This window comes from Perca flavescens, chromosome 14, assembly GCF_004354835.1.
Source record: "Perca flavescens isolate YP-PL-M2 chromosome 14, PFLA_1.0, whole genome shotgun sequence".
Lineage (NCBI taxonomy): Eukaryota > Metazoa > Chordata > Actinopteri > Perciformes > Percidae > Perca > Perca flavescens.
This window is the reverse complement of record NC_041344.1, coordinates 13,281,156-13,303,561: the sequence shown is the minus strand read 5'-3', so window position 1 is coordinate 13,303,561 and position 22,406 is coordinate 13,281,156. Positions and strand designations below refer to the sequence as shown.

The 22,406-nt window shown below is 39.6% G+C and overlaps 3 protein-coding genes across 3 annotated transcripts; 2 read left to right on the top strand and 1 right to left on the bottom strand.

The window, feature by feature from the left end:
- Positions 1-407: 407 nt before the first annotated feature.
- On the bottom strand, positions 408-13,662 carry zdhhc3b (zDHHC palmitoyltransferase 3b). The gene is made up of 7 exons (XM_028597374.1): positions 13,296-13,662; positions 6,151-6,491; positions 5,720-5,844; positions 4,648-4,744; positions 4,053-4,134; positions 3,575-3,705; positions 408-2,777 (listed from the first exon to the last, which is right to left on the bottom strand). The coding sequence occupies exons 2-7, from the start codon at positions 6,451-6,453 to the stop codon at positions 2,619-2,621; spliced, it is 897 nt and encodes a 298-aa protein (XP_028453175.1). The 5' UTR covers positions 6,454-6,491; positions 13,296-13,662; the 3' UTR covers positions 408-2,618.
- Positions 13,663-15,220: 1,558 nt separating this feature from the next.
- On the top strand, positions 15,221-18,280 carry exosc7 (exosome component 7). The gene is made up of 8 exons (XM_028597816.1): positions 15,221-15,510; positions 15,679-15,780; positions 15,994-16,088; positions 16,623-16,788; positions 17,415-17,485; positions 17,626-17,749; positions 17,840-17,995; positions 18,108-18,280. The coding sequence occupies exons 1-8, from the start codon at positions 15,454-15,456 to the stop codon at positions 18,210-18,212; spliced, it is 876 nt and encodes a 291-aa protein (XP_028453617.1). The 5' UTR covers positions 15,221-15,453; the 3' UTR covers positions 18,213-18,280.
- A 1,084-nt stretch (positions 18,281-19,364) lies between these two features.
- On the top strand, positions 19,365-22,101 carry clec3bb (C-type lectin domain family 3, member Bb). The gene is made up of 3 exons (XM_028598205.1): positions 19,365-19,495; positions 19,714-19,827; positions 20,969-22,101. The coding sequence occupies exons 1-3, from the start codon at positions 19,396-19,398 to the stop codon at positions 21,373-21,375; spliced, it is 621 nt and encodes a 206-aa protein (XP_028454006.1). The 5' UTR covers positions 19,365-19,395; the 3' UTR covers positions 21,376-22,101.
- The last annotated feature ends 305 nt before the right edge of the window (positions 22,102-22,406 follow it).

Here is a 22,406-nt window from a genome sequence, read left to right as displayed (position 1 = left end):
GTAATTCAAAAGACAGCAACTATTCAAATGAAGAAATTCAAAAGGTGTATCATTTATGGATTTTGTTTTAGTTTGTTGGTTGATTTGTTTCTCAAGATGTAAAAGTTAGATTTTTCTAATGAAAAGGGTTGCAAAATTACAAAAGGGTATATATAGAAAAAAAATCTGAAATCTGCTGTAAAATAGTTTTTATTCCTGTAATTTAATGGTAACTGTTCAGAAATGTTTGTCTGAATGTTTGAATATTTTATAATTTTTTTTTTTTTTAAAACACTATCATCATATATGTCCCTGAATTAAAAATGGAGGGTCCAAATGTCTCACAAAGTAAAACCTTATCTGTCAAAATGTAAAAAAATACAAGTGATAAACTGAGTCAATAAAATATCCATAAAACTTAAAGAAAGTTGTGTCACATACATTAAGTTTTATTATATTCTGATTTAAACAAATACCAATCAAAAAGAAAAAAATTTAAAGCGGTCCACAGTAAGTACTAAATGGTATTCATACCTGACCACAAAGAACATTATTGAACAATTCAAGAAAAAAGAAAGCTGGTGTACTGTATGTGTAAACTGAAGTATCTGTTGCACCTCCATTTAATAACCTTTTTACATTTTTAAAAACCTTTTAGAAGCCTAAGAAAATGTAACTCCTGACTATGGTCTACTCTTAAAATGGTTACTTGCCTCTCTTCATTGAGCATTCAATTTGGCAACTTATGCATGTTTAAATATGTCCTTTCATCACCCTCAAAAGCACGTTTTATAAATAGAGTAGGGCTTTCGAACACATTTGAGCAAAGGCATTTTTAGTGTTAAATGCTTTGAAGAGGCCTATTACCATCTGCACCAAAGTCCCATCACCACAGGTAAAATGTTCCCCATCACCACGTAGTCCAGTACGTTCCAAAGCTGCAACAATTAAAATGTCCATTTCTATCATGGTCTTTCAGGCTTCGGTGAACATTTTCCACTGGCCTAAATTTGAATCCACATTTGATCCTTTAAGGCTTTTTTACTCTCTAGTCGGGCTCACACTTGCAATCTATCCACAAGCAAATTCCATAAATTGAGAGCGATGGAATTACAATTAGAGTCAGTGCATTCAAAGAGCAATATGTATTGCTCTTATTCCCTGACTTTCGATCTGAGCTGGTGACACTTAGGACACTGGTCAAACTACTTGCTAGATTCTAAAACCGATTGATATTGCTCAAGCCATGCCACCTCTTGGACTAGAAAACAAGTGGTGATTTTTAAATTATAATCCTTATGATTTCCATGAATTAAAACCCAATTTTTGGTCTTCCCATTTTCAACATTAGCCGTTCTATGTAAATAAAGTCAATTATTACCTCTCAATACAGTGTTTTTTCTGGACTCACAGCATTCAATTTTATCTCAGCGTCACTAAGTGTATTTCCATCCACATCCAAAAAATTGGCGGTTAAAAAACACAGTTTGCACATTTGCTGGAGGTGGAAAAGATGATGCATCGATAAATTCAACAAAGTGCAATGGAAACAGACTTAGCAAATTAATCACAACGTACATTAAGCACAGGACTTGAATGTCCACTGAGGAGATGAAAAATTGCAGCAGATGAAAACATCAGATCTGTGTGGAGGGATGAGGAGACCGACGTTCTTTAAATTTCATGACATCAAACTAACATAAATGCCATATTTCCATTATCATAATTTTAAAATTGCATTTGCGGTTACACCACTAATGACTTGTGTTGACAAATCGACCAGGAATGAAATCTTAAGGATTGTAACTTTAACTGAGGCTGCTCATGGTCCTACAGCCTTTGAATGTCCTTCACAGTTCCAGTCTGAGCAGGAACTTGGCAAATAGCCAGTCTAAACGACCAAAAGACAAAACATACCTAAACAAACTAATTCACCTATCTGGCATCAAAGAACGGCAAAACACACTCATTTAAAAATAGTATTTACCCAATGTGAATGTGTCTAACTGACTGTCACATTAAGGCAAAATAATAGTAATGTTTTTTAAAAGCAGCAGATGCCACCGTTCACTAATGCACTGTTGTAAGGCAAATCATCTGAAGCACTCGGCAAAAGCCTATTGCAACGACAAGAATACAGCAAATGAAGAAGTGACATAATCACAACCATGTTTACAGGAAGACAAAACCAGGAGTTCATCTTGGCACCCGGACTGCAAAAACGTTCTGCACTTCAGTTTTGACTTCACATTATTTAGTCTTTGAAGCAGGAAATGATCAGACATACTGCATGAAGAACTCAGTCTGTTGGTGTCGTCTCGCCAACTCTTAAGTGCTTTGTATTGAGTTGTCGCTGCTTAGTTTGATAGGTTTTCTTTCTTGTTTTTTTTGTACAGCAACAGCTCATTATTCTCAGTTGACACCATGAGGGAAACAAAAAAATAAAAAGGTTTTTAAAAAAGAAACATTTTGACAACGTAGCTTACAACAGGATACCCTCAAATATCAATAAACGTAATATCCGTGCACGAAAGAAAATGTAGAAGTGGTAAAGAGGAGTTCATGCTCATTTAGGTCCAGCCAATAGGAGGGCAGACCAGGAAGTCCTCAGCAGCAGAGCTCAGCTAGGCTTCCAGCTTTCACACAATGTACTGGTACAAGTCTGCCTTGCCGTGGTCGGGTGTTGCAAAGGGGTTCAGCCAGGCTATAGAGAACGGATGACCAAACACCACCTTCATATTCATCCATTTTGACCTTTTGGCCCATCGTCTCTCCTCCTTCTTAAGCTGTTCGATACCCTGCAGATATATAAGATTTAAGAAACATGAGAAGATGCGAGTCTCCAGCCCTGATTCATGCTCAAAGCTGAACATATAGCTGTGTAAGAGGATTAAAAATGACGCATGTTTTGTAATCTTTCAATATTCTCTCAAAGGTCTTAAATCGAGGTTAGGGTGACTCACTCCAAGCATTTTCTGATCTCACACACACACACACACACACACACACACACACACACACACACACACACACACACACACACACACACACACACACACACACACACACACACACACACACACACACACACACACACACACACACACACACACACACACACACACACACACACACACACACACACACACACACACACACACACACACACACACACACACACACACACACACACACTCTTTGTAGTGAATATTATAACACCGAGTCATTGTCGTGGGTGGTTTGAGCGGATAAGTTATGAGGAAATGCACTAATCTCAACCTACCTGTAAGCTATACAGTGAGAGAATTACCTGCTCCTGCTTACATCTGTGCTCTGATTTAGTTAACAGATTCGATTCCCACTGCAATACATCAACCAATGTGTCCCTGAGCAAGACATTTAACCCCTAGTTGCTCCAGAGGTGTGCAACCTCTGATATATAGCAATTGTAAGTCGCTTTGGATAAAAGCATCAGCTAAATGACATGTAATGTAAAAGAAGTCAGAACTGCTATATAAAACGACAGAAGGACCTACCAATAATTCATGTCAAAGATGAGTGATACGGTTGTAAAATGACTGCTGTTTTCACTCACCGTCTCGTCGCTGCAGATGGAGTGGACCTGGGTCCCAAACATGACTGCAGTGAAGATCAGAAAGAGGAGACCCTCAAAGCAGAGGAGGATGAGGAGGACGACAGTTGCTGGGGGAGAGAAGTTACTGCACTCTGGAGAGGGAGAGCCAAAGATATGGCATGTTAAAAAGAAGACTTTGTTACCTGTGGGAAACCGTACAGCTACAAAATGGGAGTTAAGCGTCTTGCTAAAATGGCCCAGGTTATTTAATGATACAGTCAGCTATACCAGAAGATAAACAAATAAATAATTATGGTAAATTCTGGCACTACAACGTTAATAAATCAGTGTACGTGTGCAGCTTTCCATTTTCTATCCCAATGATTCTCTTTGGGGTATAATCATCTATATTTGCACATGAAGTTGGATGGTGGTAAAACAGTACAGTCCCTAAGTGAATTTGGAAATTTAGCAGCCACTACATCAGTATATCACTTACTTGTCCAGTCTTCTTCAAAGCAGAAAACAAAATGGAAGGCCACCAACATTAGCGCATGGAAGGATATTAGTGCAATATACATCTAGATGGGGGGGGGGAGAGCATAGATTTAGTGTTAAAATAATCATAATCACAACAAAAATTACCTCAAATGTTTCATTTAAAAAAAAAATGTTTTTATCTCTGTTAAACTATATTTTATACTTATAAGATTCAAATTAGGGTTGTATAATTATTAAGATACATACAGTAATAAATATAATGTATACAGTGTAAGAGGCAGGTACAGATGTGAGGTATGGGGACAGCATTATAGTTAATGTGAGAATGACCCTGTTATTTTGTCAGTTATGTTTAACCCATTTTAAAAGTTATTTATATAGGCTATACTACATAAACTACTCATTTATTTTGTTTTCTTTTGTTATTTTGCTTTCTTTTGTTTGTTTTGTGTCCTTCATGTCCATCATGTTCTGTGTTCTCTTGTACCGGCTTATTTTAAAAGTGGTGTGAACAATAAGAGAGCTTCAAACATATACAGTATGATGATTATTTTTGCGTAGTAACATCTGGGCTCCGGTGTTCAAAGACTCACTGTGAAGAGCACAAAGTATTTCTGGTTGTTCTCTCCGACACAGTTGTTCACCCAGGGACAGTGGTGGTCCATCTTTTTGATGCAGCGTTTACACACACTGTGGACACAGATGCATAAAGGTTAAGAGAAAGATGTTGAAATGGAATAAAAATAATGCAGGCAAACTATGCCATTTTGGGCCAAAAACAATCTGGATATTGAGTATATTTATCAATTAACGGAGTAAAAAAAACAACAACCTGAAAACAACATACACACAGTCTGTCAGTCCACCTTTAGCAGTGTGTTGACACCGACTGCTCTCAGTCATGGTGGACTGTGTCTGTTAGTGTGAGTGAGTGAGTGAGTGAGTGAGTGAGTGAGTGAGTGAGTGAGTGAGTGCACTGACTGAGTGAGTGCACTGACTGAGTGAGTGAGTGCACTGACTGACTGAGTGAGTGAGTGAGTGAGTGAGTGGCGTTATTCATCTCGCAGAATTGCATCTGGTTGACAACTCAAGTAATGTCTGACAACTCACAATCTATCATCTGACAAAGCAGAAAGTCATCTATGATCTAACAGTGTGCTTTGTTAACACGCTTTCTGAGCAAATCTACATTTAAAAAAAAAACTGCCGTCTTGTGTGTAATATGTTATTGTGATTGGTCATTAAGGACAAGAGTATCATTGCAGTGTATCATCTGAACCACCCACAAGAATGACTCATAAAAATAATTTCATTCAAACTGACACCCATTTTTTCCCCCTGAGACAGTATGACTCACTAGTTTACTACAGTGTTATTGTGCTTTTCATCCCTCAAGATCCCAGGAAAACCATTGAGCTGCCACAGAACAAGGAACTCCTCATCATCCACCTGCAAAGTCTGCAGGGAAATGCTACATAAAAACACACAGGGGAGGCAGGAGAACCACCGGTGCAGAAACAAACACAGACGAGAAGAGGAGTCCTCAGGACTTTCTCCAGGGTGCAGACTTCAGCAAAACACTCTCATTGCCCAGACCCACATCTTAAAAAGTTGCAGAGTTTGTAATCTTCCCTACAATCTACACATTCACACAGAGTGCTGTACCTGCAGTGGTGAGCTCTGTCAGGCTTTATGCTGCAGCACTTGGGACACTTGTACACAACCTGTCCTGGTTTGAGCTGCAGGCTTTCGATGAATTCTTTGGTAGCGTTCCCTTTAGGCACGGCTCCCTGAGAGAGGAAAAAAATGAATAAAAAGTGTTTCCTGGATGGAAGGACGGAAATTTGTCAGCAAAAACAATTTACTTGTGTGAAAAAAGTGTGGTTTGGCTTCATCACTCGACCAAAAGTTGAAACTAGAATAAAACATAACAATAAAACAATTACAATTAGGGCAGGATTAAGCCAGTAGGGGGCCCCGGGTAATAAATAGCAGTGGGTTCCAATAGATACTGGAATACATGTGTACATGGAATGTAAGGATTCAACAAACTGTCCATGATTCAGTTTTTATAAAAGTAACCTAATCTGACTGACCGGGTCTGTACACATCGCCTTGGCATGAGAAGCGAGGGCGAGGAAGGCGAGGCCGTTGAAGATCACCCCATTGAAGAGGCTGTAGATCACGTTCTTGGCAGGCAGCAGCATGACGAACACCACCACAAACTCGGCATAGAAGACCAGGAACCAGGTGATGACGCCGCACACAATGCCGCAGCCATCACGGATGAACCACATGGTGTCAGAGCCGGTGCGGAGCGGGGGAGGGGCGCAGTGCTCAGGCCTCAGGTAGCCAGCTTGCCTCTCAATGTCCCTGGTGCGGTGCGCCGGGCTCTTCATCCTACAACGCCCGTGGCTCCAACCACATGCTGCGAGGACTGATGAGAGACAGATGGAGAGCAAGAGGGGGAGCAAAAGAAGAAAATGAAAGAATGAATTAGGTGAGGGATTTGGATGAGGGAAGGTATCAGTGTAGGGCTGCTACTAACAATTATTTTCACTATCACATAATCTGCTTATTAGGTTGATTTATTGATTGGTCTATAAAATGTCAGAAAATAATGAACAATATTCTCTACAGTTTTCCACAGTCCAATGTGACACTTTTAAAATGTCTGTTTTTTCCAACCAACAATCCAATCAAAACCTCAAAATTATAGATTTTCTGCCATGTAAGACAACGAAAAACTGCTAATCCTGAAGAAGATGGAACAAGAGAATGGTTGGTATCGACCATTGACATATATACAATGGACCAATAGACCCCGTTGCTCTGGACGGAGACCAGTGAAGGCTATTAGAAGCACTTTTCCGGTGATCTCTTGCTTTACTGCGCAGCCTCCGACTGACAGAGACAACGTAAATGTGACGTGAGCAACGTGTCTGAAAGTTGTAAGTCTCCTGGTAGCTGTGACAAGAGAAATCTCAATCATTCCCAATCTTACAGAGACGGAGAGTGTAGGTATATGTAAGGAGATAACTTAAGCACAGGCTAATTATTGCTAACTAATATGCTAGTTAACATTAGTAATTAAAACTAAACAGCTAATGTAAGTCGAAACTGCCTGCGAGCTTCTCCTGTACTATACTGTAATTCCTCTACTGTGCGACAGTAAGGCACTTGGTTATGACACAATCGTTAGCCTATTTTTATAAAAGCGTCTGCTACGGAGCCATAACGTGAGCTACAAGGTAATGGAGCCTTTTATACATTGTTGTGTTTCTTTAGAAATAAACAACGGACATATATAGTCTTTAAACGCTTTAGATGTAAAGTTATTCGCTGTCAAGTGACGTAAAAAAAAAATGGCGGTCAGTGGAATGCTAACAGGAGGTGATCGCTTTGTAGCAACAAAATGGCGCCATCGGAGGTTCAAGTTTTGAAGCGAAGCTTAGCCCCTTGGTATTGACTAATCTTTCAGCTCTATATAGGTTTCCTGTCTGCATTACAGCAATATCACAGTGTACCAGTGGCTGTCTCCCGCCCCTTTCTGCTAAAGCCCAAACGTTCTCCTAACCCCCTCCCCCCACAAGGGAGAATGAATGTGTGTGCATGAGCAGTTATTGACATGCAGTTAGACACCCCCTGGCCATGATTGGAGCATCTGAACTGGGAGCTGTGGATTTTTGCAAATCGCACTACAGGCTGTAGGTGGTTCCAGATTCTTTTTTTTTTTTTTTTTTTTTTTTTTCTATTATTTTTTCTATTTCATATAGTTCTACTGGAACATAGGGTCAATTTAAATTTTTAAGCCTTACCTACTGCATTTTTAAGAGTCTGTGTAAACCATCTAATAAATGCTCACCATCCTTGAGGACTATAAATAAAAGACGGGGGCTAATAAGTCCACAGAGTGAATCAGCAAATTATGTTGAGGACAATACAAAGCAGGAAGCATTAACTGAAGGAGGAACAAACTTAAACTGGTCTAATCCCAACAGGCCAAACAATCCACCAAGATTTCTCTTGCAGCGAGGTTTATGAATAAACAATTGAGCAGGTCTGATTGTGTGTAGACAAAGATGATAGGCCTCACTATTATATGCACATAACACAGACTGGAATAAAACAGCTAATTCCCAGAGGATGGCTGGACCTCGGCTCCTATCTTCTCACTAAAACCTGATCTTATAGTGAGCGCAATCAAATTGGTCATCCAAGATCCTGGCAGTGAAGAATGCTTCACTCGAGGACAGGATTTTAATCACTCTCAATAAAATGATATGGCTATCCTACAGCAAGATTCCAGATCGGCCCATCTGAGCTTTCATTTTCTCAAAGGCAGAGCAGGATACCCAGGGCTCGGTTTACACCTTTAACCATTTCAAGCCAATTGGGGACCATAGGCAGGCTGGGGGAATGCATATTAATGTTAAAAAACCTCATAAAGTGAAATTTTCATGCCATGGGACCTTTAATGTCAACGACATGGTATTTAAATTGGTACTTTTGGCACGTTTCCTTGTTGGAAAAACTGATGCAGTTGTCGGAAAATATGTTCCACAAGGGTACAGGTAAGAAGTGTTTGTATGAGTAACGTTGTGGGTAACATAGACTGGAGAATAAGAGACAACTGGATTCAAAACAAAAGAAATATTGTAACAAATGAAAAAAATATATAAACTTAGCACAATGCCTTTTGGCAATAAATCTTATACCGTTGGAAAGCCTGTTTAGTTCCCTTTCAAATGGTGCCCAATTTGTAAGGAACATGCATTTGTGAGATGAGCAGCAACACTGAGTATGTGGGTTGCGCCCATGAAAAATTTGCCAAACAGCTTTTCTTTGCTGCTGCTGCTATTGACTCTTGTTTTGAGCTTCTGGTACCCCCAGGTGCTGACAATCAGGTGCCTGATTTTGCAACCAGTGGCCATCCCATATCTCCACAGTCTGGGACCAAACTCTATCCTCCAAGATGACAACGCTCGCCCCCACAGGGCGGGGTTTATCAGAGACTACCTCCAGAATGTGGGAGTGGAGAGGATGAATGGCCTGCCAACAGTCCTGACCTCAACCCCATGGAACACTTGTGGGATCAGCTTGGGTGTGCTGTTCGTGCCGGAGCGACCAACTCAACCACGTTGGCTGACTTGCGACAAATGCTGGTTGAAGAATGGGATGCCATCCCACAGCAGTGTGTGACCAGGCTGGTGTTATTTTGCACCATCTTAGCCTCTTAATTCTTTGATTCATCCTCGGCATTTGAAAGTCTCCAACAATAGCATTGTCATTGTGAGCATGTTAGCATGCTGATGTTAGCATTTAGATTAAAGCACTAGCGTGCAGAGTTCTGTTAGTGATGTTAGTGGAGGTGGTCTTTGTTTCAGGCGTGTTTCAGTAATGTGTGACCTGCAGGGACTTTGTAGCAAAAAAACACAATACAATATACAGTATATTTGAACAGGACTTCCTTCTAAAGACAACGTAGCAATGTCTTGAAACATAACCCTTTTTGTTTTACAATAGGAAAAAAACAAACATGAAGATAACAAAGATGATTAAACTCAAGAGTTACACAACGTTAGCCCAACAGGTCTTAAAATGAATAAAAGATGGTAAATTGAATTTGCCAAGTTCAGATGGCCTAGCCTACAGGCAAATAGCTGATTTATGATAGTTGTAAATTTCTACCGTTTAGTTCTTGACAACCTGAATTTATCTGACGAAAACAAAACAACTGGGAGACGGGGGCATTATCTTGACAAAAAGTGTACTTCCTGGTTGGAATGACTATTCTAAAATACAGTATGACCAACCCAAACCCTGGTACGTAACCTCTTGACCCTTTTAACCACACAGCAGGAGTCAGGTCAGGTGTGTACCTGTGAGAGGCAGACACACAGGTATGCAAACAAACTGTACTTTATTAGCTACAATTTAGAAGTGCTTGTTCTTTAGTATTTCCATGTTATACTTCTTTTTACTTCACTAGAAACAAAAAAGAATTTAGGCAACTTTAGGCAAAGACAAAGAACTGAACACAGCACATCAGTTCTCAGATCTCTGCTGGCTTCAGGTGGGTCATTGAAAATATTTTAAATTACTGGCACTTACTGACACACACAGCATCAGCCCTCTCAGGCTATCTACTAGCATTGTGCTAACTGCTCCAAACTAATCCAGGAGAAGCAGGATTTAGTTACCATGCCCTGACTTTGACCACATTTTAATCCAGGTTTATGCTTTTTTCACTGCATTTAACTGAACTTAAACTGAACATCTATCCTTATCTAATATGTATGCATCCTTTGTAGTTTCTTATGCTTTTTAATGTTTTCATATACATTTCAATGTCTTAGGCTGCATTTCCTTTTCAATGTTTTAATCTAAAGAACTTTAAATTCCCTTTGTGTATAAAAACTTACCTTGGCTTACATTTATGACGGTAACAGTATAGTTTGTAGACATTATGCAGATTAAGATATTACATTACATAAAGATGATTTTGTAGGGTGCAGACTTCAAAATATGATGCAAAGTTTAAAACTAACTGTGTATTGCTCCATCTTGACAAGCTACAACAATTACATGTTGCTTACATGCTAATGCGTCAGTTATAATAATCAGATAATACACCATCTTAAAAGGGGGGAATAATGAATGAATTGATTAATTGCCTTTTTACTTGTCTAGAAATCAATGTAAGATTAAATCATTTCATTTCAAGATCTTGGAAGAAGACTTTTTAAACTCTTAACTGTTCTAACAGTTAGTGATTCATGTGCCCATTTACCAGTATAGCTATATCTGATTCAGCGGGAACAGCCCATTTCAAGAAGAACTTGTTCCAGTGAGGGGGAAACAGGACGCTGGATAACGGCTTGTAATGTAATTGTTATGTGAACTTCTTTAACTTTTCAATACATTAGAAACAAAAATGCTTAGATGGCCCTACAAACCTGTGTTTACTAAAAATGCAGATGATGGGACAAGATAGGACTTCCTACAACAAAGTAATGAAAGACCTGAAGTGAAACTAACTGCAAAACCAGAGTTCATTAACACCAACTAATCAATGTTTTTTTTTTTTGTAGAATGGAGAATGAGTCTATAGATTTCTCTCAGTGAATAGCTGCTTTTTACAATGAACACAAGTGAATGACTTGATTAGAACAGAAACAACCCAAAGAAACAACAGTTAATAGTTTCTGTGTTGAAATGCCACCACCATGATGTATTTGCTGTACTGTAACATCAGATACAGTAGGTTAAAAAGGCCAGATTTATACTGTAGTAGTGACTCACCAACTCAAAATTAAGGATAGACCGATTATTGGCCCTGGCCATTTATCGGGCAGTTTTTGGCAGTTTGCAGACTCTTTATCAGCGTTTTATTTGCCTGATAACCGATAAAGTTAATTAAAAAGTGCGCTACTTTGGCTATGCTACCCTCTGCTTCGGTTTCACTCACCACCGAGTCTGACTTTATGTCCCGCCCACAACACTATCACGTACTGTATATTATGTTGAAATAAGTTTCTAATTTATTTAATAATTGCTTAAAGCATTTAAACAAAGTGTTGTATTGGAGTATGTAACATTCCAAAATCTTAATTTTGACTTAAAGAGTTTCATTTTCACTGTAAATGCATATCGGTTCCAAATATCAGTTATCGGTTTCGTTAACTACTTATAATCAGTATCAATATATGCCTTGAAAAAACAGTATCGGTCAGTCCCTACTCAAAACGTATTCGCGGCACAGTCAGATATTCAATTAATGATTTATGTTCGATACTGCTGCTGGAATGCATTTCAAAGTAACTCACAGCACTGACTGATGGTGGCAACTAATGTGGACAGGCAGGTTGAGAAGCATGTGATGTAGAGATGAGAGGAAAGCAAGATGTAACCCCGTGTTGAGTTAATTAAAGCTCTAATGTGATTTCACTTTACTGATAACCTCCTCTGGCAACTTACAAAACAAAAAGGTTTGAGGAATAAATACTTCTAATTTAATTTAGATTTGTTTAAGCAACACATTTTGGGAGCTTGATTTTAGTCCTACCAGATTCTGTGAAACTAAAGACCAGAGTGTCAACCAGATATTGACAGGTGAGGTGTTAATACTCCACAAAGAGATCACAATAGTTTGTCCTATCATAACTATCAGAATTTGTGACTGTGTCTAAAAACTATGGAGGCAACATTTTTTGCAGCTGCTTTCAAATTAAAATGTTATAATATATGATAAGATACCAATGTTTGCACTAGAAGGTAAAACTAGCAACCTGTGTGTGAACCTTCAACTTGGCATGAACTCTTTTTTTGAGTATAGATGATTTGATTTCATTGGGAATAAAAGCCATACCAAAATATATTGGGACAACTTAATAGAGCTGAAACAATTAGTCAATCAGAAAATGTTTCTGCAACTATTTCAATAATCAGATATGTCATTTTTTTTCAAACAAAAAATCCAAACATGAAACAATATAATCTTAAATTGCAGCACTTAGTAAGTGCTACTTACCTGGCAATAAATCCTTTTTCCGATTCTAAAATAACAAGAACGTAGCAAAACCTGTTTCACCTCAGCTGACAGTCAATTATCTTTTGTTTGAAGTGTAGGTGTACTTGCAACTAATGATTATTTCCTTTATCAATGTATCCAAGGTGACTCAAATTGCTTTTGTGTTCAGCACACAAAGGGTTAGACTATCATATATGACAAAGAAAGCAGCAAATACTCACATTTGAGAAGCTGAAAAATGACTTGAAATGATTAATAGATTAGTTATACTTGTCCATTAATTTTCTATCAGTCGACTAACTGATGTTTTAGCACAGATGCTAACTCTCAGTCAGTGGAGATGTGTTTTTGGCCATTTGACAAATTTCAAGTCCAAAATTAATTAACTTCTAACTCAAATTATATCAAATATAGGGAATTAAAATCTCTTAAGTGCCCTTCAGGAGATTGTAGCTAAATTGACATCTAACCTCCCTGAAGATGGGTGAGCAAAAGGGGGAATTATCTTGTCATGATCAGTGGGCTTTTACAGTTATTATTGCATCATAGGGCTATAATTAATTGCCTTCCAGAAAGTGATCATGCAATTAACCCGACCAGGAAGTAACTTGCAGCTGGAGCAGCATTCCAGGACTTCCATTACTTGGTAGCTGAACCCGCCTTTATTTTAAGATAACACGTTCACTGGTTTAAAAAAAAAAAACATACCTCGCCCTCTCCAGGTTTGACGACAAAAGTTTCTTGAAGTCCTCGCGTAGTTTCGAGCCTCGGGAAGTTAAAAACACACGAGTGTCTCCTCCGCCGCTCCGTCTCTTAGCGCAGCCCCAGCTAACCTCACTGATCTGCGGACAGATGCTCTCAGCAGCTCCGCGGATCGGCTTCCGTTTTCACTGCCGCCTCGACTTCGACGAGGAGTTAATTCACCTTGTTTATATGCTAATTACAGCGGGGGGGCAAGCCTTAAAACAGGCCGTTACCTAACTAACGTTACTGCTTATCCAGAAAGCTTTGCGGAAAGCAGGGAAACATAACGCAGAGCCAAACAGGAAGTCCGACACTCTTCCCCTCCCTACAGGCTACATGGGGATTCGTGCCCTGAGCCGAGTCTATCAGGCAGCAGTTTCTTTGTCTTTCTGAAATGCAGGAACATAATGCTAGGGAATCTGTTCATATCCTATCCAAACTGGTGTTCTGTGTTACTATCTCAGCCCCAGTGTATTTCATGTTTTATTGCATTGCATCAAGTTAATCTAAGATTGGGCATTCATCAAACAATTAACAGTATGTTAATACCAATTTTGACACCGCTACTGTATATTGCCCAAAGGCCTTTCTTCTAGACAGGGCAATGAAGCAGGAGCCAAGTTCCCAAGGCCCTTATCATGTTGTCTGACATTGTGCTTTAGGCTGCATTCACACCAAAGCAGGCATTGCTGCAAAACCACCATTTCCCCCATTATTTTGAATTGAGTAATGCATTTAGGCTGCAGTGGTGGGCACCGCAGATGATGCAGAATAAAAATGCACCGGACTGCGGCAAAAAGATGTATCAGTAGGCTATCAAATTTGTAGGCATGCAACCTGATGTCACAATGCGGTGGCCATTCACGTAACTAGCAAGTAGATAAACATGGATGGCACCATGCAGACACAAATGTGCCAGTGACTATCCCATAGCCCCGCACAATCATACGCTAATCGCCACAACGCCTGATTTGGTGTGAATGCAACCTTAGTGTTCAGGACAGTTGCCTGCTTTGCTTTAGTAACCCAGCCTTACAAATTACAAATTATTAAATTATTATTATTATGATTTGGATTCAAAGGGCCCAGTATGCAGCCTAAAAGTCCTGACTCAGGGCTAATAAAAACATTTTATACAGATCTCTAGAATCAGTTACAGATTATATGTTTTGGCTGCAGTTCAAATATGACAACCTTTAAATCTGACCCAGGGTCTGTGATAGAGATGGAAATCCTAGTGCATTGTAAATATCAAACAGAGCGAACTGCCCTAACCTTTTTCACTTAAGAAAAGGCTACTGCAGATAAAAACAATAAAAACGACAGAACCTCAGATTGAGGTAGGCCTATACAACACCAGAATGAGTTGTTTTTACTAAATTAAGCAACAATTTATGTTAAAGTAGTCTCAAAAGTGTTTTTTTTCCCTCATACATAGGTGAATTGTTGGCCTTCACTTTCTACCATAAAGTCTTGTCTGCCAGAAATCTTCTTAGGTTTAGGCAACACACAGCTACTTTGTTAAGATAGGAAAAGATAGTAGTTGGGTTAAAATAAACCCTTTCTGGCAGAAAACCCTAATGCTTATTTCTCCTGGGTGCTTACAGAAACCACTATCTTTTCCTAAACGTTTCCTTTGTTGCCTTAACCTAAGAAGAGATGTATGCAAGAAAGCCCTTTTCTGCCAGAAAGGCTAGAAAGTCCTGACGGCCAACTTCAACTTTATCGGAAGAGTTTAAATCGGATCTGCTAGAATGGTTTAAGTAGGCTATCACTCTGGTTGGGTTTAGGCAGAGTAATAGAGAAATATGGCTCTGGGTTTAGGCATTGGGGAGTGGCCGAGTGGGGATTGGTTACATGGTTAGGGTTAGGGAATACCAGGGTAAGCCAATCAGAGGGCAGAATAACGCGGGCCACGAGGCAGGTCCTGTGCAGAGCCCTTCTCTTCAAAGGCGGCTCTTTTACTGTCTATGCTCTGGTCCTGTGCAGAGCTCTTTCAAGGGATCCTGTGAAGTCGATACGTCTAGCGGATCCAATCTAGCATCTACCCAACTTCTCTTTTTTTTTTTACTCGTCGTCTTGTGATGACGTAAAAGGAGAGCGACACACACGCTAATACATTATGGCAACAGTACAAGTTAGCGAGGCTGAAAAAGTTTACATCTTACACGGTATACGGGTAAGTCTTTAACAACTGTACTTCGGCCTTCCACCTCTGATAGTTAAAATATATTTCGATAAATGCCACGACGGTGATTTGTGCTTTATAACGGCAGAAAGCTAGCTAGCATTAGCATTTCGCTATCTCTGAGACTAGTGTTGTTGACATGTTGATTCTTTAAATCAGGATGATTTACGAGTGGACGGGAGAGGTTGTGAGGACTACAGACACATGGAAATAGAGACTGATGTGGTGTCCAACACAGACGGATCTGCCAAAGTCACACTGGTAATGTTATAATAGCTGAAGTCCTTCATGTTACCTCCTTTTCTTTTTATGCTCTAAAACTTCATGTGTACCCTCAGTCACTCTTTAAAGCTTTCAATTGTTCCTACTTATTAGTTATATCTATCTAATATCTACTATCTTCTTCACTGCATTTCACAGGAAGGTTGACTTATTGATTACTTACTATTTCCTGTTCTGTTCTCTTACCTTCAGGGGCACACAGCGGTTCTAGTTGGGGTTAAGGCTGACATTGGAAAACCAAGGCCCATGGTGCCCAATGAAGGCTACTTTGAGTTCTTTGTTGACTGGTAGGTATCGTGCATGCTGTCATATATGCATGCTTGTTATAAACTAAGGCTTATGTTTTATAGATTTGGCCACCAAACTAATCAGTGATGAAGACCTTCTACTTGTCAATTTGTAGGAGGCAAATTGGGGGGAAAACTATCAGTATCACTACTTATAATGAAATTTTGTTTGTAAAATCAATTGAAAATATGTTTATAAATAAAATAACCATACATGGGCTGTGTCTCAAATCACTCCTATTTACATTTTTTCTTAGTAATAGTTTTTGGGAAGTGTTTGGATGGATACCGTTCCACTAGGAGGTAGTGTTGTATGATCTGTTCCCTGTGAGATGGATCTCCAACACATTCCAGTGTTATGGACTTACCAAAGAAAACATTATCACATTACCATGAATGTGCAGTAATGTGTGTGGAGAAATGTAAAAGGGTCAGCCAGTTCCCACTGACTCAAGTAAGAATAAAACATCTCAGACTGATAAATATTCTGTCTCCTTACATGTATATTGTATTGGTTCTCCTCCTAATCATTAGTTCGGCCAATGCAACCCCTGAGTTTGAGGGCAGAGGAGGCGAGGAGCTGGGGACGGAGCTGAGTAACACTCTCTACAAAGTCTTCAACAATAAACACAGTGTGGACCTGAAGAGCCTTTGCATCAGCGCAGGAGAACATTGCTGGGTCCTCTATGTGGATGTACTGGTAAGTGGTAGCGTCCAATAATGTCTTTTACTTTCCGAAATGGCAATCCAACATTCAAGCCCACTTCATGCAGCGATTAGCCAGGTGTGCCTTTCTCTAGCTCAATTTTTTTGATTCTTCACATAACTAATTCTTCTGTACAAACGAGTGCACCATAAATGCCTTGTGAAAAGATTGTCTAAAAGTGTGCACTGTTATCCCCATTTCAATGATTAATCTCTAACGGCAGGTTCTTCACCCCACCTTTGAATATGGCCATTTGCTGTAAATGTGTAATATGTGGATGTAATCATCTATACGTGTCATACAGACTAGTTTGTTTCAAGCATATTTTTACTCAAAGACATTCATATGTAGAAAAAAAAAAGTTCCTCAAAATTGAAAAAAATCTAAATATTTTGCTGCTGTTCTTTCTATTCTTTTTTTGTATGGTAAGATATGATAACTGATCTTTGCAAGTAAAATACTTTTTGATGAACCATGCTAAACAGGGGACAAGCGTTCCTTCCAGTGGAGGAATAAATCAAAGCGGCACATTTTACATCCAAACTTCTTATTTGGTCTGTGTATATTTAGTTCCTTGGTCTTAACGAAATGTAAAATATCTTACTGACATTTTTCCACAGCTCCTGCAGTGTGATGGAAACCTGTACGATGCCATCTCAGTCGCTATCAAGGCAGCTCTCTTCAACACAAAGTAAGTAAAGTATTACATACCGGTGTTTGTTTTGATCTTTATGATTGGATTAGTAAATCCTATGATCTCTCATAGCTGTCATATCTCTAAATCTTGTTCAGTAAAATGAAAGCTTACCTTCTGATTACCTTAACTGACAGAATTCCCAGAGTGCACATATCAGCTGATGAAGAAGGAGGGAAGGAAATTGAGCTGTCAGATGACCCGTATGATTGCATGAGACTCAATGTAGAAAACGTTCCTTGCATTGTGACATTGTGCAAGGTAAGCTCACCTGCTGATACTCAGAAGCAATTTCTAATGTCCATTATCACACAAACTGTGAACTTGACATTGCTGGCTGTTTTTCTGCAGGTGGGCCACAGGCACGTAGTGGACGCGACTCTGCAGGAGAAGGCCTGCTCCGTGGCGAGTCTGATCATCTCTGTCACACACAAGGGCACGGTCACCTGCACAAGGAAGGTGGGCGGAGGCAGCTTGGATCCAGAGAGTATCTTTGAAATGACAGAGGTGAGTTCAGGCCTTCACTTGGCCATCTGGCCTATTCCAGGTTTTGAATATGATTATGTATAAATAAGGCTGTTAACGATAGAAAGGTACCCAAGTATTTTGTTGTCTCCAGGCAGGTAAACGGGTCGGGAAGAACCTTCACGCTCCGCTCATGAAGCTGCTGCAGCAGGAGGAGAGTTTGGGAAAGACGCGACAGAAAGTTGGCTTCCTTGGTTAACATCAACTACTGTATCTACAGTATGTGTGTACATGTATACAGAATTTTCTAATAAAACCTTAAATTTCTACAGCCTTCTGGTCTTTGTACTTACATTTAGATTACTGTTATATGATTTTTGGTGTTTACCAAATACCAAAAAAAAAGATCTGGAATAAAGATTTTGATTACAATAAAAAAGTTTGCAACGGATATTACAGAGGGACTTACAGTAGGTCCATCAAATAATGTTGCTGTAAACTGTATATTTTACACAAATATATCCTGGTGCTTTAGTTCCACACTCGCCAAACTTGAGGTCATTATTTTTTTACAAAGATGATACTAATGATGATGCACTAAATATGTGCTGTACTGTCAGGAAAGAAGTGCACAGGAAAAGTCCAGTCTGTGCGTCCTTTTGTTTGTGCCACGTGTTAGTCTTACAGAAAGACCAGATGTGACTCTGGATCCCTTCCACTCTTCCCTGAGACTGTTGTAGGGTGTGTACGCTGGCTGAAAGCAGACGGGTCCAAAACAAACTCCTATTTATGGATAGAGCACTCACTGCAGAGTTTGGAGCACACACAAATATGCAGATAATATTTATTTGTATCATTATTAAATGATACAAATAAAGGCATAACATTGCAGATACACAAACAGGTAATTTAAAGCTGCACAAAAGACTTCACAAGTTATGATTGAGTTTTTCATTTCAGTGCCTCCTCTCTGTTGCCAAAAACCTGGAAATTTTAAGATTTTTCAAAATGAGGCTGTACCTACAGACTTCAAACACACCTTTTGGCCAAGACAGTCTTATTCCATCTCTTTTTTCAGGTTTAAACTAGTCTTCTGAGCCAAGAAATGATCTGTAAACAAGTTATTTAAGTTAGGGTTTGTTTATTTCTTTTTCATATACTATGATGAAAGCTGCACAGGGTTATGCGTCATAACTGCTTCACATCGTCTGCCAGTCTCCACCTGCTTTCCAGGCCTGGTTCTGGTTAGTACTGGCCCTCCAAGCGTCTGAAGCCAGATGACTGACACACACACACACACTCCTGAGGTCAGATTGTTATTCCTGCAAATGGCAGTTTTGGACTTTGGTTTGGAGAGATGAGAGGGAGGGTGTGAGAAAGAGAGAGAGGCATATAAATCGCAAGCATCCACATTAGAGCACCCTCATTCAACAGGTCTCAGCATGGAGTTCAAAGGAGTTTGTATACTGCTGGGGGTACTACTACTGGTGAACTGCTCATTTCAGCAGCAGAGTCCATCGAAGAAGAAGACTGTGAAAAAAGGTAGATGAAAAACATCTGGTACATCACAATCTGCACGAAGAATTACAAAGTATTTGAATATGTTTGTGTTATGATATGTTTGATATACCTCTATCAAATAGATTGTTCTCATTTTTCTTTAAACAGTAGGTTTTCTTTATAATTATGTGCCCAAATCTCCTTAAAACAATAAATTAGTTAAATACAATCACCTGTTTTAAATTTCCTCGTGTCTTTAGTGTTGTCGGAATCTGACACAGCAAAGGATGCTGCCATCGAGGAGCTACAGAAACAGATCAACGACATTGTCCAGGAGCTCAACCTACTGAAGGAACAACAAGCTCTGCAGACAGGTAACAGCTGGATCACAAGTATGATCTTGTTTGCATTAATAAAGGAATGCAAATAATTCTTCTAAGAAGGTTTTTTTGTACCCAAAAGTCCCCTAACACTAGGACTTGATAGAGAGGCATTTCAGTTAGGAGAAAGCCATAAGAATAAAAATTTGTATTAAGAAGAAATAAAAAAAAAACATGAGTTGCCAAGACAGTAATGGCCCCGTCACACGGAGACAAGGCATGATGTTATTAGTTGTTTGAATCAAATTATGATACGGTCAATGACACACAGAAAGCCTGGGCCCAGGCGCTAGATGGACGGTCAGCAAGGGCCCCAACATCATGGTTCAGATAAAATCAAAGTTAGACTTTCAGATTAGCCAGGTTTACGTCCATGCAAGAAACCTCTACCTACTGAAGTGTCCTTGAGCAAGATGAACTCCTTCCAGACATGTAATTCTGTGGCTGAAACTACTTTTATGACCTGTGAAGTCGGGCAAGCAGCCATTAGTTTCACATTGGATTACAATGAGAGCATTTTAAGGGGTTGCTGTTTGGATTTATTGATAGCATGACATGAGCTACATTGTTCTGCGCACTAAATGTGTTCCTTCCGTTTGAGTGAGGTATGCTTCTCCTAAAAATAAATGTGTGTGTAGCCTTTGGAACTACAAGTTTGAATCTGGAGACCACATGGCAGACCCGTCTGACCTCTTGTTCAGGTCACAAAATGATATCCAGTTGTTTCTGCAAATCCAAAAATCTTAAGTACAGAAAAAAGCCCTATTTTCATCATGTTGCAGGATTTCTTTTGAGGATATTGTGGTCATAACCTGTCTTCAAAATACCACATGACTATTATTCATATTACTAAAGGTCACATGTATAATCTCAAAGTGAAAAAACTTTAAGATGTAGCCGGGTTAGCAAAGTTGGTAGGGCACACATACGGTATGTGGAGGTGTATACCTCGACGCAGAAGGTCCAGGGTTTGAGTCCGACCTGAGACGATTTCCTGCATGTCATCTCCCATTTCGTATCTATCTGTTATTTCCATTAAAGGCTGAAATGCCCCTCCCCCCCTCAAAAAAATGACACTGCTGGAGATACAGTTTGGGTCTATCTAACCATCTGCTCCCTTTTACTTTCTCTTCAGTCTGTTTGAAAGGTATGAAGATCCATGACAAGTGTTTCTTGGCTGACACTGTGAGAAAACGCTATCACACTGCCAGTGAGGACTGCAACGCCATGGGCGGTGTCCTCGGTACACCCACATCCAGCTATGAGAACGACCAGCTCAGAGACTACATCCGCCAGAGGATCGGCCCAGATGAGCAAATCTGGCTGGGCGTCAATGACATGGTGACTGAGGGCAGCTGGATGGACCAGACCGGTGTCAGCATTACATTCAAAAACTGGGACACATCCAACTACCGGTCCCCTCAGCCAGACGGTGGCAAGTCCCACAACTGTGCCGTCCTGTCCGGGGCCTCCAATGGGAAGTGGTTTGACGAGAACTGTCGTGAGGAGAAGCCCTCTGTCTGCCAGTTCAACATTGTTTGATCCCATGTATCTCATCATAGACTGTGCATGGTTATAGCTGCTTTCAGTGTATGTAATCCTGCTGCAATGCCACTGCCTGCTATTTTAAAAGTAAATTTAAACCAGTGGTTCTTAGCTGGTTTTGCATCAGGACTAAATTCTGGTTTAGAAGTCACAGTCAGTTCAGTTGCATGAGACATATGATGTTGTTATTTCTGACTTAAGTGATCTCGTGATGTGTCATTTGCAGCATTCCTTGTGGTCACAATGAAACCAGGAAGAATAGAATAAGCCAGAAATGTTTTGGACATTATCTTCTCCAAAGGACTCATTCATTTTTGCCTTCATTTTATAGATCTTCTCCTAAAAAATACAGGATTATTGTTTTTCCAATCATTTCAAAACACATATATTCATAATTTAAAATATCAGTACTCCTGCCATAAAAGGTATGTAGGTGCTGGGACCTTGCACACATGTAAAAACTGGGTGTAACTTTCTATTATTTCCACACATCTCATTATGACTCACTGGTTGAGAACCACTGGTTTAAACCCAGACATCCCTTCATCATTACTGCCTTTTGTAGCCAGAATTATAAGTGATATTTCATTAACATAAAACAATGACTACATTTTCAGCCACATTCTTTTAAGAGATTATTTCAGTTTGCTGGCCTTGTAGTTTCCTATAATGTCTAGCCTAATATAACCTGAAAAATTGCCATCAATAAACTATGAAAACCAATTCCTCTATTGTCATTTTTTTTAAGGAAAAGTTTGGGGAATGTGCTTATTAGCTTTCCTGCCAAGCATTAGATCAGTAGATAGATACCACACAATCTTCTCATCTAACTCTCAGCAACAATGTGTGTTTCCCAAAATGTCAAACACTGTTCCCGAAAGTTAAAAAGCTCCAAACGGAATGATAACAGAAATGCAGACTTTGTTTTAAATTTAAAATCTGCAGCTACAAGAAATGTGGTGCAACTATGTAATCTTGGCTTCCCCATTTGTTGTTTTCAGTAAAAACCCTTCTCCGTGGAACACATT

What these genes read in the sequence shown, in the direction of transcription:
- zdhhc3b (XM_028597374.1), bottom strand. Translation starts at nt 6,453, where the DNA reads ATGAAGAGCCCGGCGCACCGCACCAGGGACATTGAGAGGCAAGCTGGC. An exon ending in AGGCGATGTGTACAGACCCG is followed by an intron (nt 5,845 to 6,150) that starts GTCAGTCAGATT and finishes TTCCTCTCTCAG; the next exon opens with GGAGCCGTGCCTAAAGGGAA. An exon ending in AATACTTTGTGCTCTTCACA is followed by an intron (nt 4,135 to 4,647) that starts GTGAGTCTTTGA and finishes CCCCCCATCTAG; the next exon opens with ATGTATATTGCACTAATATC.
- exosc7 (XM_028597816.1), top strand. Translation starts at nt 15,454, where the DNA reads ATGGCAACAGTACAAGTTAGCGAGGCTGAAAAAGTTTACATCTTACAC. An exon ending in TTTGAGTTCTTTGTTGACTG is followed by an intron (nt 16,089 to 16,622) that starts GTAGGTATCGTG and finishes CCTAATCATTAG; the next exon opens with TTCGGCCAATGCAACCCCTG. An exon ending in TCCTCTATGTGGATGTACTG is followed by an intron (nt 16,789 to 17,414) that starts GTAAGTGGTAGC and finishes ATTTTTCCACAG; the next exon opens with CTCCTGCAGTGTGATGGAAA.
- clec3bb (XM_028598205.1), top strand. Translation starts at nt 19,396, where the DNA reads ATGGAGTTCAAAGGAGTTTGTATACTGCTGGGGGTACTACTACTGGTG. An exon ending in GAAGAAGACTGTGAAAAAAG is followed by an intron (nt 19,496 to 19,713) that starts GTAGATGAAAAA and finishes TCGTGTCTTTAG; the next exon opens with TGTTGTCGGAATCTGACACA. An exon ending in ACAACAAGCTCTGCAGACAG is followed by an intron (nt 19,828 to 20,968) that starts GTAACAGCTGGA and finishes CTTTCTCTTCAG; the next exon opens with TCTGTTTGAAAGGTATGAAG.